Genomic DNA, 13,968 nt, shown 5'->3' with positions numbered 1-13,968 from the left:
CAATAAACTGAGTGCTTACAAGAAGAGTAATAAGTCTCATTAACTAAAATGTAAACAGTAAGAAAACCTGAAAAATGGATTAAAACTTGTACCGCTTAGCAAAGTAATTTTTTAACATTAAAGTGATTTCATAATAAATAAAAATCTTAATAGGTGTAATTAATTGATATTAACTGAAATTCCCCTTTTTAAAATATGGTTTATTTGCAAAATAGTTTAATCATTAATTATACCTTTTACTTGGAAATTGAACCACTAAAAACTGATCTGTGTCCCAAAGAAGTTTAGCCCGTTTTAATTTTGGCCCCTATCTAGTTGCCAGGTTATGCAGGTCTGCTCTATATACTCCCTCTAAATGACCTCACCAGTACCCATGAGGTCTGCTTACCATCTACATGAAGGTGACTCCCAGATTCAGCTACTGAACCCTATTCTCTCCCCTGAGCTCCAGGTTCTTATCACCAACTGCCATATTATATATTTTGAATTAGATATTCCACAAGTACCTCAAACTCAACATGTCCCATCCTTCCTCCAAACTTTCCTAATTCTGTTAAGTGCACCATATGTTCTGGAGTTTATAAGCTCAGAGTCATCCTCAAGTCCTCACTCTCCCTCAGCCCATATACTCAAATCAGTTGCTTAACCCTGATGACTCTTCCTCTATAAGAGGTGTTAAACATAAGGCGCCAGGGACAGCTAGGTGGCGCAGTGGATAGAGCACCGGCCCTGAAGTCAGGACAACCTGAGTTCAAATCCGGCCTCAGACCAAACACTTGACTCCTACTAGCTGTGTGACCCTGGGCAAGTCACTTAACCCCAATTGCCTAAAAAAAAAAAAATAAGGCGCTGATGGGGTGCTTGGATGCTTGTGCTTGTACTTGGACCCCAATTTCTCCCTAGTCTCAGAAACACTGTCTCTGACAATTTCTCCCCAGCCCAAAGGCACTGTACCTAGCAATGACTCATGAGTGGGCCCCAGCAAGACCCTTATCTCTCTCTCTGGTGCAGCTACACAAAGCTGGGTGAGAGAGTGCTGAGCTGCTCAGGCCTCAGCCCTAAGAACAAGTCTCTGGAAGCCTCCCAATTCCTTAGTAAGCTCCTGTCTTGTCAGAAAACTTTCCCTTGCTGCAGAGCATTCTCTAATCAGGGCAGAGAGAGAGGGGTGTCTTGTCTGGCCCAAGGAGTTTTGTCCCTGGCTGGCCCAGGGACTCTTCCTCCTGCCAGATTCTGACATCTCCCTCCCTGTCTGGTATACTCCCTACACTTTCCCATCCATAGTTCCCAAAGACACCTGGACCTTTAGATTACCTAATCAGTATCCCTGGTATTCCTTTCCCATGGTCCTTTCCATATATACCCTAGCTCCATCCTCAGTCTCTCACAAGTTCCTTAAGAATCCTTGCCCACTGAAAAGCGTAACAATAAACTTTTTGCCAACTTGACTTAAAGAATGCTTGAATCTGTGAATTCATTCCAGATGACCCTGTCCTGTACTCTAGTCTTTGAGGGGTCTCAACCTCTCAGATCTCAAGATCCCTGGGCTACATGTGGCCCACAAAACTCTCAAGTACAGTTCAAACTACATTAAAATGCAATTGGGAAATATTTAACAAAAGAAATAAAAATACAATAAAATACAGCTAGTATTATATTTTTAAATAAGTCAACATGTGTCCCTTAGTGAGGGATGCAGGGATCATTATATACAGATTAGTGACCCCCATTTCTATTTGAGTTTAACACCACTGCTCTACAACATATCTCATATCCATTCACTTTTCCCTACTCACATAGCCATGAAGCTAATTCAGGTCCTTATCATATCTTACCTGGACTATTAAAACAGCCTTTTAATTGGCCTCCCTGCCTCAAGTATCTCCTGTCTTCCATTCAATCTTCCATATAGATGTCAAAATAGTTTTCCCAAAGCACAGGTCTGACAATGTCACTCCTCTATATACTAAACTCCTGCAGTTCCCTTATTTCTACAATCAAACATAAAGCTACTAATTGGTCTTGATTAGTTTCTTCACTGATTCTGTTTGGCATTTAAAGCTTTCAGCCACCTGGCTCCAAACCAGATTTCCACACTTAATCAATTACTCACTTTCACACACTCTGGAGTCTACCTAAATTGGCCTTCTTGTTGTTCCTTACACACAACACTCAATCCAGAATGGAGTCAGAATACCTGGGTTCAAATACCATTTCTAATGATTACTACCTGCATGACTTTGGGCAAGTAACTTAACTTCCTTGGTCCTACTGTCTTAGAAGATGTCTGAGGTTTCTTCCAGCTCAATATTTATGATCGTATATTCCTTCTCTGTGCTTCTGCACAGGCTGTCTCCCATACCTGAAATGTATTCCCTTCCTTACTTCTGTCTCTTAAGTAAAAAAAAAAGAAATCTTTGGATGGCCAAAGTTTGTCTCAAAACCTTATGAGAGATACAGTCCAGAGAAAACATGCTATTTGTGCCAAGGGAGACATACTTTTGAAATCCCTATAAAACCTTGCTTGTACTGATTACATTAAACCTCAAAATATTATAGGGCCTCCTCAAAGATATGGCAAAAAGAATTCCTAACAATTCCTACAGGAAAAACATGATCAATTGCTAAATTGATGAAGAATACCTATTGTACAGCCTATGACATAAAATAAGATGGAGAGTTAAGCGAGTTAAAGAAATCATGTGGTTGCTTTCAACAACCCCAAGGTGAGCCCACCCCCAAAGTCCATCTTTTCAACTTAAATATTCTCCTTACGATGCTATGCAATTTATGAAAATATAATGCTATATAATGAATATGAGAACAGAAGTTGCAGGTGATCCACAGGACAATGGAAAGATTCACGGTACACATAAAAAGACTACTATGACATGTTTCCAAATATAAGCTATCATTCAATAGAAGTAGCATAAGAAAATATATTATGACAAATGGAAGGAGATTGGCTAAGAGGACAAAAATACGGCCAAAGTGAGTACCAGACTGGTACCCATAAAATATACCTCCACATATATTGGGTAAATCTTCCTAAAAAGTTATGTAGGAAACCATGGACAAGAATTTTATATAATGGGATGTGGATGGGCTACAATATCCACTAATGATGTACTCATATTGATGAGATTAGAGATCTGTGGAAGTAATGATGGGAGCACAAAAGATTTAATAAGCATTATTTTATGATAATCCTAAAAACAGTCTATTAAAAATCTTTTCATATGAAACAGAAAAATATCTATCTAAAGAGAAATTGAGACTTCTAAATTGTTTTATTGATGCTTTTTTACATTGCTATTACTTTTAATCACAATCCCCACATATACAATAGAACCCCTTGCAAAAAAGCTCAACTTAACAAAACAAACCAATACGCTGACTATAGAATTAAGACATGCTATTGGCCAATATTTTTAAATCAATTCTTCATGAAATTTAACATGACAATCTGTCATGTCACAAAATTGCCCCTAGTCCCCTTCCCAATGGGACAGAGAAGATATGTGTATGCATATCTGAATGTATATCATCAGTTAGTACCTGGAGATATAAAAAGAATATATAAAAAAATAAGACAAATGCCCTAGTAATTAAATTCTTACATATAGTTATGTCATGGACTAAAAAAGATTGGTACACACTGCCTTTGTTTGGCATTCAAAGTCTTTCACAACCTAACTTCCCCCTCCCCAACCTTTCCAGCCTTCTTATACAGTATATCCCACTGCCCCATGACAGCCCAATCTGTGTGACTTTTGTCTACGTTCTCTCAAAATTTGCTACAGAAAATGCTACATCCCAACCAGACTTCCCCCTGCACCAGGAGATTTCCACTTCCTGCTGAGTCCACCTGATCTACAGCCTCATATGAGAAGAGGAATGAGAACTTCCTCTGATGGAGACTTCCATCTCCTGCTGCCTGTCCCCTGAGGGAAGGACACTAGAGGTTAGTGAAACAACTTCTATCTGTGCCAGCACAAGATAACTTCCACCTCCTAAAGCCAGCCTGATGTGGAGAACTTGGGGCAAAGAGAAGCAACCTTCTCTTTGACTTCAAATCTTCCATCTCCTTCTGCACCTGTCTTTTCAGGGAAGAGGAAAGTCAGTGGGGAGCAGGACTTCCTTCTCCTGCTGTGCAGATTTGATTTCTATCTCCTACTGCTCCCTTTCCTGCCTAATATCCAGGTTTCAAAGGGAAGAGGAGTAGTGAAACAGGGCCTCCCATCTGACCATATGTCTTCCATCTCATCTTGCACTTGCTTCCTGCCTGATCTCCAGCCTCCTCCCGGGAAGAGAAGTAGCACTTTCCATTCAGTGATGAATATTCTCACATAAGGTCATACTCTACACATCCAAGTCTTTCTGAATCCCTTAAGTCATCCTCCAAACCCCATTCTTCATCTTCTAATTCCTTATTTCCATCCCCTTCAACTATTCCACCTCAAAGTACAACCTAACACTACCCACCCATTGCACTGAGGCCTCTGGAATACTTGTTCCATAGGCAACAAACTTATCTTCATCCTGAATCTTTTCCTCTCCCACTCCTTCCATTTTCTGTACATCCCTGAAATCTGGCTCTTCACAATGACATATTGTCTCTGTGTCAGTACTGGCTGCATCTTCATTCATTATCCTTGGCTGAGGCAAGGAAGTTGGAATATTCCCTGCTCCCCATTGCAACTTTCAGGTTTCCCCCAACTCCATCACTCAGTAAATTTTCCTGCTTTGAGGTCCATGCTATTCCTATTACTACTCAATCAAAATCCTGGTAGTTACTGTCTACAGACCTTCCATCCTCAATGAGTGGTACATGGCTCATAATTTTTCTCTCCTCTCCAATTCCTGCTCTCATACTAGGGAACTTCAACATACACAGTAACTCTCTCAAACACCTTAACCACTCAGTTCCTCAAACTACTCACTTCCTATTACCTACTCTTCTACCATAATTCAGCCATACCCCAAAATGGTCACACCCTTGCATTTGCCATCACCCACAAATGTATCACCTCCATGTTGAAGAACTCTGAAATCCCTTGAGATCTATTGGCTTTCAACCTTTTCCTCTGCTTTTCCTTACCAACCCCTATTCTTTGTCCACACCACCATCTCCAATCCCTCTCTCTTGTCTCCCAGGTCATCTCTCTCCTCCTCTGATCCTTTGATGAACCATTTCAACTCTACATTGTCTTCTTCTCTTCAGTCCCTGGTCTCCTTATCATATCACTAAATGCACCCTACCAAACCTCACTCAGCCTTAGATCACTCCAACCATCTGTTACCTTTATTCCTACATGTGTGCTGTTGAATGCAGATGAAGAAAATCAAACAACAGTTCCAACAGTGTCCACTACAAATTTATGTTACACAACCTCAACAAGGCCTTCAAAGTCACAAGGAAATCCTTCTATAACTGCCTTATCAACTCACTGTCACACACATCACAGCAGCTTTTTCAAAGCTTTTCATCTTTTCATAAATCTCCCATGACTCCCCTTCCTCCCTTCTCAGCTGAGAACCTCATATTTTACAGAAAAAAACTGGGGCCATTCACTGTGAGCTTCCTCTTCCTTATCTCATATCACTAAGATATCACTATTTCTTCCTTCGCCCTTGTCATACACAAAGAGGCAGCGTTACTCCTTACCACAGCCCACCACCTGTACAAGTAAGCCCATCCCACTCTATCCCCTTCAACAGATTTCCCCCTCTATGCCCATGAATTGGGGAATGGCTGAACAAACTGTGGTGTATGATTGTGTTGGAATACTATTGTGCTGTAAGAAATGATGAGCGGGATGGTTTCAGAAAAACCTGGGAAGATCTATAAGAACTGATGCAGAGTAAAGTGACCAGAACCAGGAAAACACTGTACACAGTAACAGTAACGATGTAATGCTGATCAGTTGTGAAAGACTTAGCTACTTTGATCAAGACAATGATCCGAGACAATTTCAAAGGACCCATGATGAAAAATGCTATCCACTTCCAGAGAGAATTGATGGAGTCTGAGTGCAGACTGACACATATTTTTTAATTTTTCTTAATTTTTCTTGTATGGGGGGCTGTTTTCTTTTGCAACATGAGTAACATGGAAATATGTTTTGCATGACCTCACATGGATAACTGATATCCTATTGCTTGCCTTCTCAAGGGGTGGGGAAACAACAGAAGGGAAAGAGAGAATTTGGAACCCAAAATTTTAAAAAATGAATATTTAAGTGTAATTGGGAAATATTTAATGAAATATATTTTTTAAAAATAGCCTCTTCTGTCATTCCCACATTTATCTTCAATTTCTCTCTAGAGTAGGTAAGTAGGTTCCCTCCTTACAGCCTACAAATATTCCCATGTCTCCCCCATCCTCAAAAAAAACCCAAAAACCAAACTCACTTGACCCTTCCATCCCTACTATCATCCTATTTCTCTTCCTCTCTTTGCAGCTAAACTCCTCAAAAAGGTCATCTATAATAGGTGCCTCCACTTTCCTCTCTTTTCACTCTCTTCTTAACTCTTTCAATTCATCTTTTGATCTCATCATTCCACTGAAACTGCCTTCTCCAAAGCTACCAATTATCTCAATAGCCAAATTCAATAGCTTTTTCTCAACCCTCATTCTTCTTGACTTCTCTGCAGCTTTTTGATACTATTGATCACTCTCTCTTCTTTAATACTCTTCTCTCTGGGTTTAGAGTACACCACTTTCTCCTGGTTCTCTTCTTACCTATCTGATCTCTCCTCAGTCTTCTTTGCTGGATCCTCATCTAGGTCAAAACCTCTAACTGTATGTAGATTTCTCCACCAGGGTTCTGTCCCAGGTCTTCTCTTCTCCTTCTATATTATTTAACTTAGTGATCTCAACAGCACTTATGGATTTAATTATGATGGCTATGATGACAAGTCTTAAATCTACCTATCTTGCCCTAATCTCTCTGCTGACCTCCGGTTTTGCTTCTCCAACTGCCTTTCAGAAATCTCGAAACGGATGTCTAATAGACTTCTTAAACTCAAAATGTCCAAAACTTATTCCCCTAAACCACTCTCCCCACCACACACACACACACAACTTTCCTATTATTGTTGAGGGGAACGCCATCTTCCCACTCCCTCAGGCTCTCAACCTAGGCATATGTCATCCTTGATTCCTCACTATCTCTCACCCCTCCCCCATCCCCATTGATATAGCCTGTTGATACCGCCCATTCCATAAACTCTAGTGGTTCCCTATTGCCTCTCAGAGCAAACATAAAATCCTCTGTTTGGCACCTTCATAACAAACCTCTCCATGCCTACCTCACCTTTCCAGTCTTCTTACACCTTACACACTGCAACCTACTCTTCAATCCAGTAACATTGGCCTTTGTCTTACTCAAATAACACCCTTGATACTCTATCTCTCAGATTGGGGAGTTTTCTCTAGCTGTCCTTCATCCCTGGAATGCTCTCCCTCCTAATATCTGCCTATGGCTTTCTCTAATTTCCTTCAAGTCCCAATTAAAATTCAATCTTCTACATGAAGTATTTCCCAGTCCCTCTTAATTCTAGTGCTGTCCAGGAGACAGCTAGGTGGTGCAGTGGATAGAGCACCAGCCCTGGAGTCAAGAGGACCTAAGTTCAAATCTGGCCTCAGACACACAACACTTTCTAGCTGTGTGACTCTGGGCAAGTCACTTAATCCCAATGGCCTCACCAAAATAAACAAATAAATAAATAAATATATTCTGGTGCTGTCCCTCTTTTAATTACTTCCTTTTTATCCTATGTTTATCTTGTTTGTACATTTTGTTTGCTTGATATCTCCCTCTATTACACTATTAGCTTCTTGAGGACAGAGACTGTCTTTTGTCTCCTTTTGTATCCCCAGTGCTAAGCACAATGCCTGGCACATAACAGGCATTTAATAAATGTTTAATTGACTGACTGTCCCAACATCACAAGGATACCAGTACAGCACTCTGGCTGTCCACCCACCACCACTTGCTTTTGTGCTATATTCTCTTCTTGTCAAACAATTCATTGATGACATCCTTTACTCATGTTCTTCTTCAGAATTCCTACTGGTTATGTGCTGGTGATATGGTGTAGTCATATACTGGTTATATACCATATATGGTACAGTCTGCTTACACTCATAAGTTTCTCCATTGCCCTCTGTGTGATTCTCATCTTCACTTCTTCAGAGGCAGTGGTATTCCAAGTCTCTGGAAACCTACCAATTAAATGTTGGCACTGAAAAGATAGACCTGTGCTTTCATGAGAAGCTTGTGGGTTAGTAAAAGAATTTTTAAATTTCCCAAAAGCAATCCAGCCCATTCCCCTCCTTTTCAACTCTGAGCCCAACTCATTATTCTAACTGTACAATATTTCTCAAATGTATAGCATATACTAAGGGATAATTTCAAGACAGTGTCTCATCCAAATTCATGCTGAAATCTGGACAATGGTTATTTTCATCTATAGGTCTTGCTTTTATGGAAAGGCCAAACTACATTGAGTAATTAAAGCTCTCTCCTAAGAGGTTCTGCAATTCAGGGGGGACTTGATGTAGATGCCATCCACAAATTGAGAACCTAAAAGACCTCAAACTTCCCCGGGAATTCCTTCTTTAAATGTACTATGTCTCCTCCATCACAATGGTGAATACTTTGGCAAGCATACATCTCCATGTTTTATGCCTCATGCACCAAACTCATGCTTGAGTAAATTAACAAAGCCAAATATAATTTTAAAAAACAAAAATGGAGAAGATTCAGGATGATGGAAAGGTAGGTCAGAAAATTCCATGCTCTCCAAATATCTCCCACAAAAACAAGATAAAATAACACCTCAGGGCAAACATAAAGCAGTAAAAATAAAAGTAGGGGCAGAACAGTGGTCTCCCTGGGACAATCAGAAAAGAGCTGAAGAAAAATCCCAGGAAGAAGTTTGGTCCTTGTGAAGAATAAACACCTCCAGGCTAATTCCACTTAAACAACAAGCAGCAAACCCTGGGGTTAGCTGGATTGGGAGGCAGCCTCTGCCCCAGCCAGAGGAACTTTACTCCTGGGACAGTGAGGGCAGTTGGGTGCCTAAGCCAGGGGAAGAACCTCTGCTGATAAGGAACATCAGACCCAGTCATGCTGAGGAGATGTGGTTGGGGCGAGAAGAAACCAGCACATACGCACTGAGGGCAGAAGCAGTGGGGCAGGGATACCACTGGCTGTGAGCACTTACTAGAGGATGGAAGTCTTGGTTTCAGTTCCAGGCCAGAGGGAAGAACTGAAGAAGGATCTGAAGCCAGAGGCACCAATCCTCATACCCCAAAACTAGAGGTAATTACCAAAAATAAGCTGCTACAAATAGAAAAAAATGAATAAATAAGCAGGCAAAGGAGAAAGAATCCAACCATAGAAAGTTACTACGGGAAGAGAGAAGACCAGGGTTCTCTTCAGAGAAGGATACAAAAGCAAAAAAATGGTAATTTTTTCTCCTACCTCAAAGAATAACATCAACTTGCCCAATAAGAATTCATAGGACTTTAAAAAAACTAAAAATCAAATGAGAGAGATTGAGGAAAAACTAAAAAATAAAATGAAATAAGATCTAAGAAAAACAAGATTATAAAAAGAAAGGCAGCCAATTAAAAAAAGAGATCCAGAATCTTAAGGAAGAAAACAACTCCTTGAAAACCAGAACTGGGCAAGGGGAAGCCAGCGAAGTCATAAGAGACCAAGAAATAATAAAACAAAATATAAAGAATGAAAAAATAGAAAAGAATATGAAATATTTCATAAGAAAAACAACTGATCTGGAGAATAGATCAAGAAAAGAAAACATAAGAATAATAAGACTACCTGAAAGCTATGATCAAAAAAAGAATCTTGATATAAGAAATAATGGAAGAAAATTGTCCTGAAATGTTAGAACAAAAGAGGAAAGTAGAAACAGGAAAAATCCGCCAATCACCACCTGGAAGAGATCCTACAAGGGAAATTCACAGGAATAGCATAGTCAAATTCTGAAACCCTCAGGTCAAGGATAAAATATTATGTGCAACAATAACAACAAAAAATTTAAATATAGCAGCACCACAATCAGAATCACACAAGATACAGCAGCGGCAACACTAAAAGACCACAGGTCTTGAAACACTATATATCAAAGAGTAAAAGAACTGGGGTTCTGGCAAAAATATCATACTCATCAAAGCTAAGCATAATCCTGAATGAAAAAAACGGACATTTAATAAATTGTCAGACTTTCAGGATTTTGTTTAAAAAAAACCCGAACTCAATAGAAGATTTGACATATAAGATCCAAGAGAAATATAAGGTACTTATCAAAGACTAATTACAAAGGACTCAATAAGGACAAGACTGTTTACCTTTTATACGAGGAAGCATATGTCTAAAATGGTTATTAGTAATTGGATAGTTTATAAGAAAGACTGGGCACTGGCTCTGAAGTCAGGAGGACCTGAGTTCAAACTCAGACCAAACATTTGACATGTACTAGCTGTGTGACCCTGAGCAAGTCACTTAACCCCAACTGCCTAAAACAACAACAAAAAAAGATTGGGGTAGACCTGAGTATCATATGATTTTAAAAAGTAAAACCATTTAGGAACAGCTAAAAAGAATAATTATCTTATATAAATGAGGTGTGAGAGGAAGAACTGACACAGAGGAATTAGATAAGAGAGTAGGGCTGGTAGTTCTGGAAACCTACTTTCACTGGGAATGGGTTCAAGAGGAAACAATACATATATATCTAAAAGAGTATAAAAGCCTTCTAAATTCAGAAAGAAATAAAATGCTAAAGGGATAGGGAAGGGGGAGAGTATAAGGGAGGGACCTTTAGAAGGGAGGGTGAGGGAATAGGAATAAAGGGGGGTATAGAAGGGAGTTTAGATTAATGGGAATGGGTGGATAAGGGAGTCATCCTTGAGGGGTGGGGGCAGTTCAAGTAATAGGAGAGTAAGGTAGCAGGTAAAAGTAAAGTAGAGGAGTCAGGAGGGATAGGAAAGAGATACGCATAAATATAAAATAAAGATCAAGAGTAGAATTTGTTAGAGAAAAAGGAGTAGGGGTGGTAATCACGATCTCAGACAAAGTTAAGGCTAAAATAGATTTAATCAAAAGAGAAACACAGGGCAACTACACTACGTGTCAGTCATATCCATCAGTGTTGTTTTGGACTACCTAAAATAACTAGACAGTATATGGCTGGAATATTGCTGTGGTATAGGAAACGACAAGTTGGTAGACTTGGAAAATTGTGGAGAGATTTGGACTTATCAAGAGGTTATCCACCCTCAGAGAAACAGAAGACAATTAAGTATGGTACAGTCTTCCATAAATGCATATGAATGTATTTGTCTATATATGAGTATGATTATAGATATTTAAGTATATGCATGTGCATGTAACTATATGTATGTATATATATCTTTGTGTGTATGTTTATATATGTATATGTGTATATACGTTTATATCAGCAATTAATTGTTGCCTTCATGGGGGGGAGGGGAGGAGGAGGGGGAAAAAAACAAAATAAAAAGTACACAGCAGAAAAATTACAAGGAAGCAAAGAAATGAGGGACAGCACTCAACACAATGTAGTACTTACTAAACAGGCTTTCTTGAAATGGAAATTTATTGCTACATATTTTGAATCCTCTCTTACATTCTGCTGTGCACATGGCAATATTTTTTTTCTTTTCTTATTTTATACTTACGTTTCAATATTTAAGTTTATGCTTCTTTTCCTTTCCTCATTGTGTATTTAAGTTTTAGTATTTAACAAAAAAAATTTTTAAAGAAACAAAAACAAAAAAACCCAAAACATAAGGTTACATAATAAATTGGAAGTGGAAAATGGAACATAACATAAATTTCTAGCTTGTCAGAGTTTGGTAATAAATCACAAATTTCTTTATGATTATTTTCATATATAAAATAATATCATTTATTTGTTGAATTGTTATTGCCATTTCTGTAAAATAGGACTTACTTGTTTCTACAGCATCCAGTCGCTGGAAGCTTTCCAACATATCTCCATTTAGTATTTTGGGTAAAAAGTCTCGTAACTGCATCACTTCTGTTGTCAGCCGCTCTAGCTCTCTCTTTCTGACTTGAACAAATTCTTCTTTAGTATCCACCTATTAAAAATTAAAGTAGGGAATTTTTAATCAAGGTGTCAGAGTGAATAAAAGCAGAACAGTACTAACCCCATACACATACTCAAGAAAAGATAAAAAAAAACCAAATTTAATAATGATTAAGAAATAAACTACAGTAAGTACCTTGGTCCACTTATTAGTATAAGTGGATATTCAGAAGTCTGCAGGCACTAAAAAATGGAGCACAGATACTCCGGATAAGGCAAACATATCATTGAGAGACCTTGCAACTCCCACAACTCAGAATGTCCCACCTGGGAGTCCCCAGATGCAGGAACCAGGAGATCTTGGAAAGTCCCAGGCAGGGCAAGGACAACCCAGATTCCAGGATCAAAAGACCTAAGTTCTGCTGTGAAGGAAACCCCTATGTTGTTAAGCACTTACGGAGCTGTAGGTTCAGAAATAGAGATAGGAGACAGCAGAGCAACAAACCTTTTACCAAGAAGGTGACTGATCAGTCTGCTCATCCTGGTGGCTCTTAAAGATTATATGCACTTATCTAAGCTACCACTAAAAGCCTGGAAGAGCTCAGCACTCTGCACCATGAGGCTATGAGTGAGCCTAGGAACTGCAACCTTTTGTGCACAGCAAATACCAGCAGAAGGTCCAGCAACCAAAATTAGACAACACTAATGTAGAGGAAACAGGGGTCCGCCATCCTTTCAAAATACAGGAGCAATCAGAGCCTAGCCCTGACAAAAAGCTCCATTTTGGGAAGTAAAGCTGTAAATATAAACAGAAGATGCCTATGACATCTAGTGACAGCCAGGACATGTCAAGAGGAACAAAGTAACTCACAGAAACTACCAAGAAGAGCCTCAGATAAATTTATAGGTTGGCCACGAGTTCTATTAGAATTCCTAGAAGAGATGAAATGACAGCTAAAAGTATATCATAAATTAAATAAGAAAGAATTTAGAGGAAAAAACAGCTTAATATAGGAGGTAAAAAAACTTACACAAATAAAGATAAGAGAGCATATAGCAAACACCTTGATAACTGTATGAACTGGGGATAAAGTATACATAGCCTTCTTAAATTTAATATATTTCTCCCTAAATTAAGGGGGGAAAATATGAATGCAGAAAGTGAATTGCAACAACAAAGGAAGAAACAAAGATAGTGATAATTCAGTCTCCACTCTGAGTCCATCACTTCTCTGTCTGGAGGTGGATAGTATACTTCATCATGAAATCTGTGATGATTATGTTGATAAAAGTTCCTAAGTCTTTCAAAGTTGTCTTCACAATATTGTTGTTATTATATAAATTGTTCTCCTGATTCTGCTCACTTCCCTTTGCATCATTTCATACAAGTCTTCTCAGGTTTTTCTGAAATCATCTCTTTTATCATTTCTCACAAAACAGTAATATTCTATAACATTTACATACCATAACTTGTTCAGCCATTCAATCAATCAACAAACATTTAAGTGCGTATTATATGGCGGGCACTGTGCTAAGCACTGGGGATACAAAAAGAGGCAAAAGATAATACATACCCCCAAGGAGGCTACAATGTAATGGGGGAGACAACATGCAAACAAATGTACACAGAGTACGTTATATAAAGACCAAATGGCAAATAATTAACAGAGTAAAGGTTGGAGGAGGCTTCTAGTAACAGATGAGAATTTATTTGGCACCCAAAGGAAGCCAGGTAGCGCAGTAGTCAGAACAGAGGAGGGAGAGTACTCCAGGAACGGGAGACAGAGAAAATGCCTAGAGATGAGAAATGGAATGTCAAAGACATTGTTCAAGAAAAAAATGGAGTGTCTTGTTTGTGGAGGA

At 39.0% G+C, this 13,968-nt stretch overlaps 1 protein-coding gene across 2 annotated transcripts in view; it reads right to left on the bottom strand.

Annotated features, from left to right (window-relative positions):
• The window catches only part of HSF2BP (heat shock transcription factor 2 binding protein), a 95,899-nt gene that overhangs the window by 69,077 nt on the left and 12,854 nt on the right, over positions 1–13,968 (bottom strand). For both annotated transcript variants that reach the window (XM_020973852.2, XM_020973854.2), the window contains exon 2: positions 12,010–12,157. In XM_020973852.2, coding sequence (XP_020829511.1) covers positions 12,010–12,157 — 148 coding nt within the window. The remainder of the gene's footprint in view (positions 1–12,009; positions 12,158–13,968) is intronic.

This window comes from Phascolarctos cinereus, unplaced genomic scaffold, assembly GCF_003287225.1.
Source record: "Phascolarctos cinereus isolate Bilbo 61053 unplaced genomic scaffold, phaCin_HiC Scaffold_726;HRSCAF=1367, whole genome shotgun sequence".
Classification (NCBI taxonomy): Eukaryota; Metazoa; Chordata; class Mammalia; order Diprotodontia; family Phascolarctidae; genus Phascolarctos; species Phascolarctos cinereus.
Note: the sequence above shows the minus strand (reverse complement) of the source record. Positions and strands in the feature narration are given on the sequence as shown.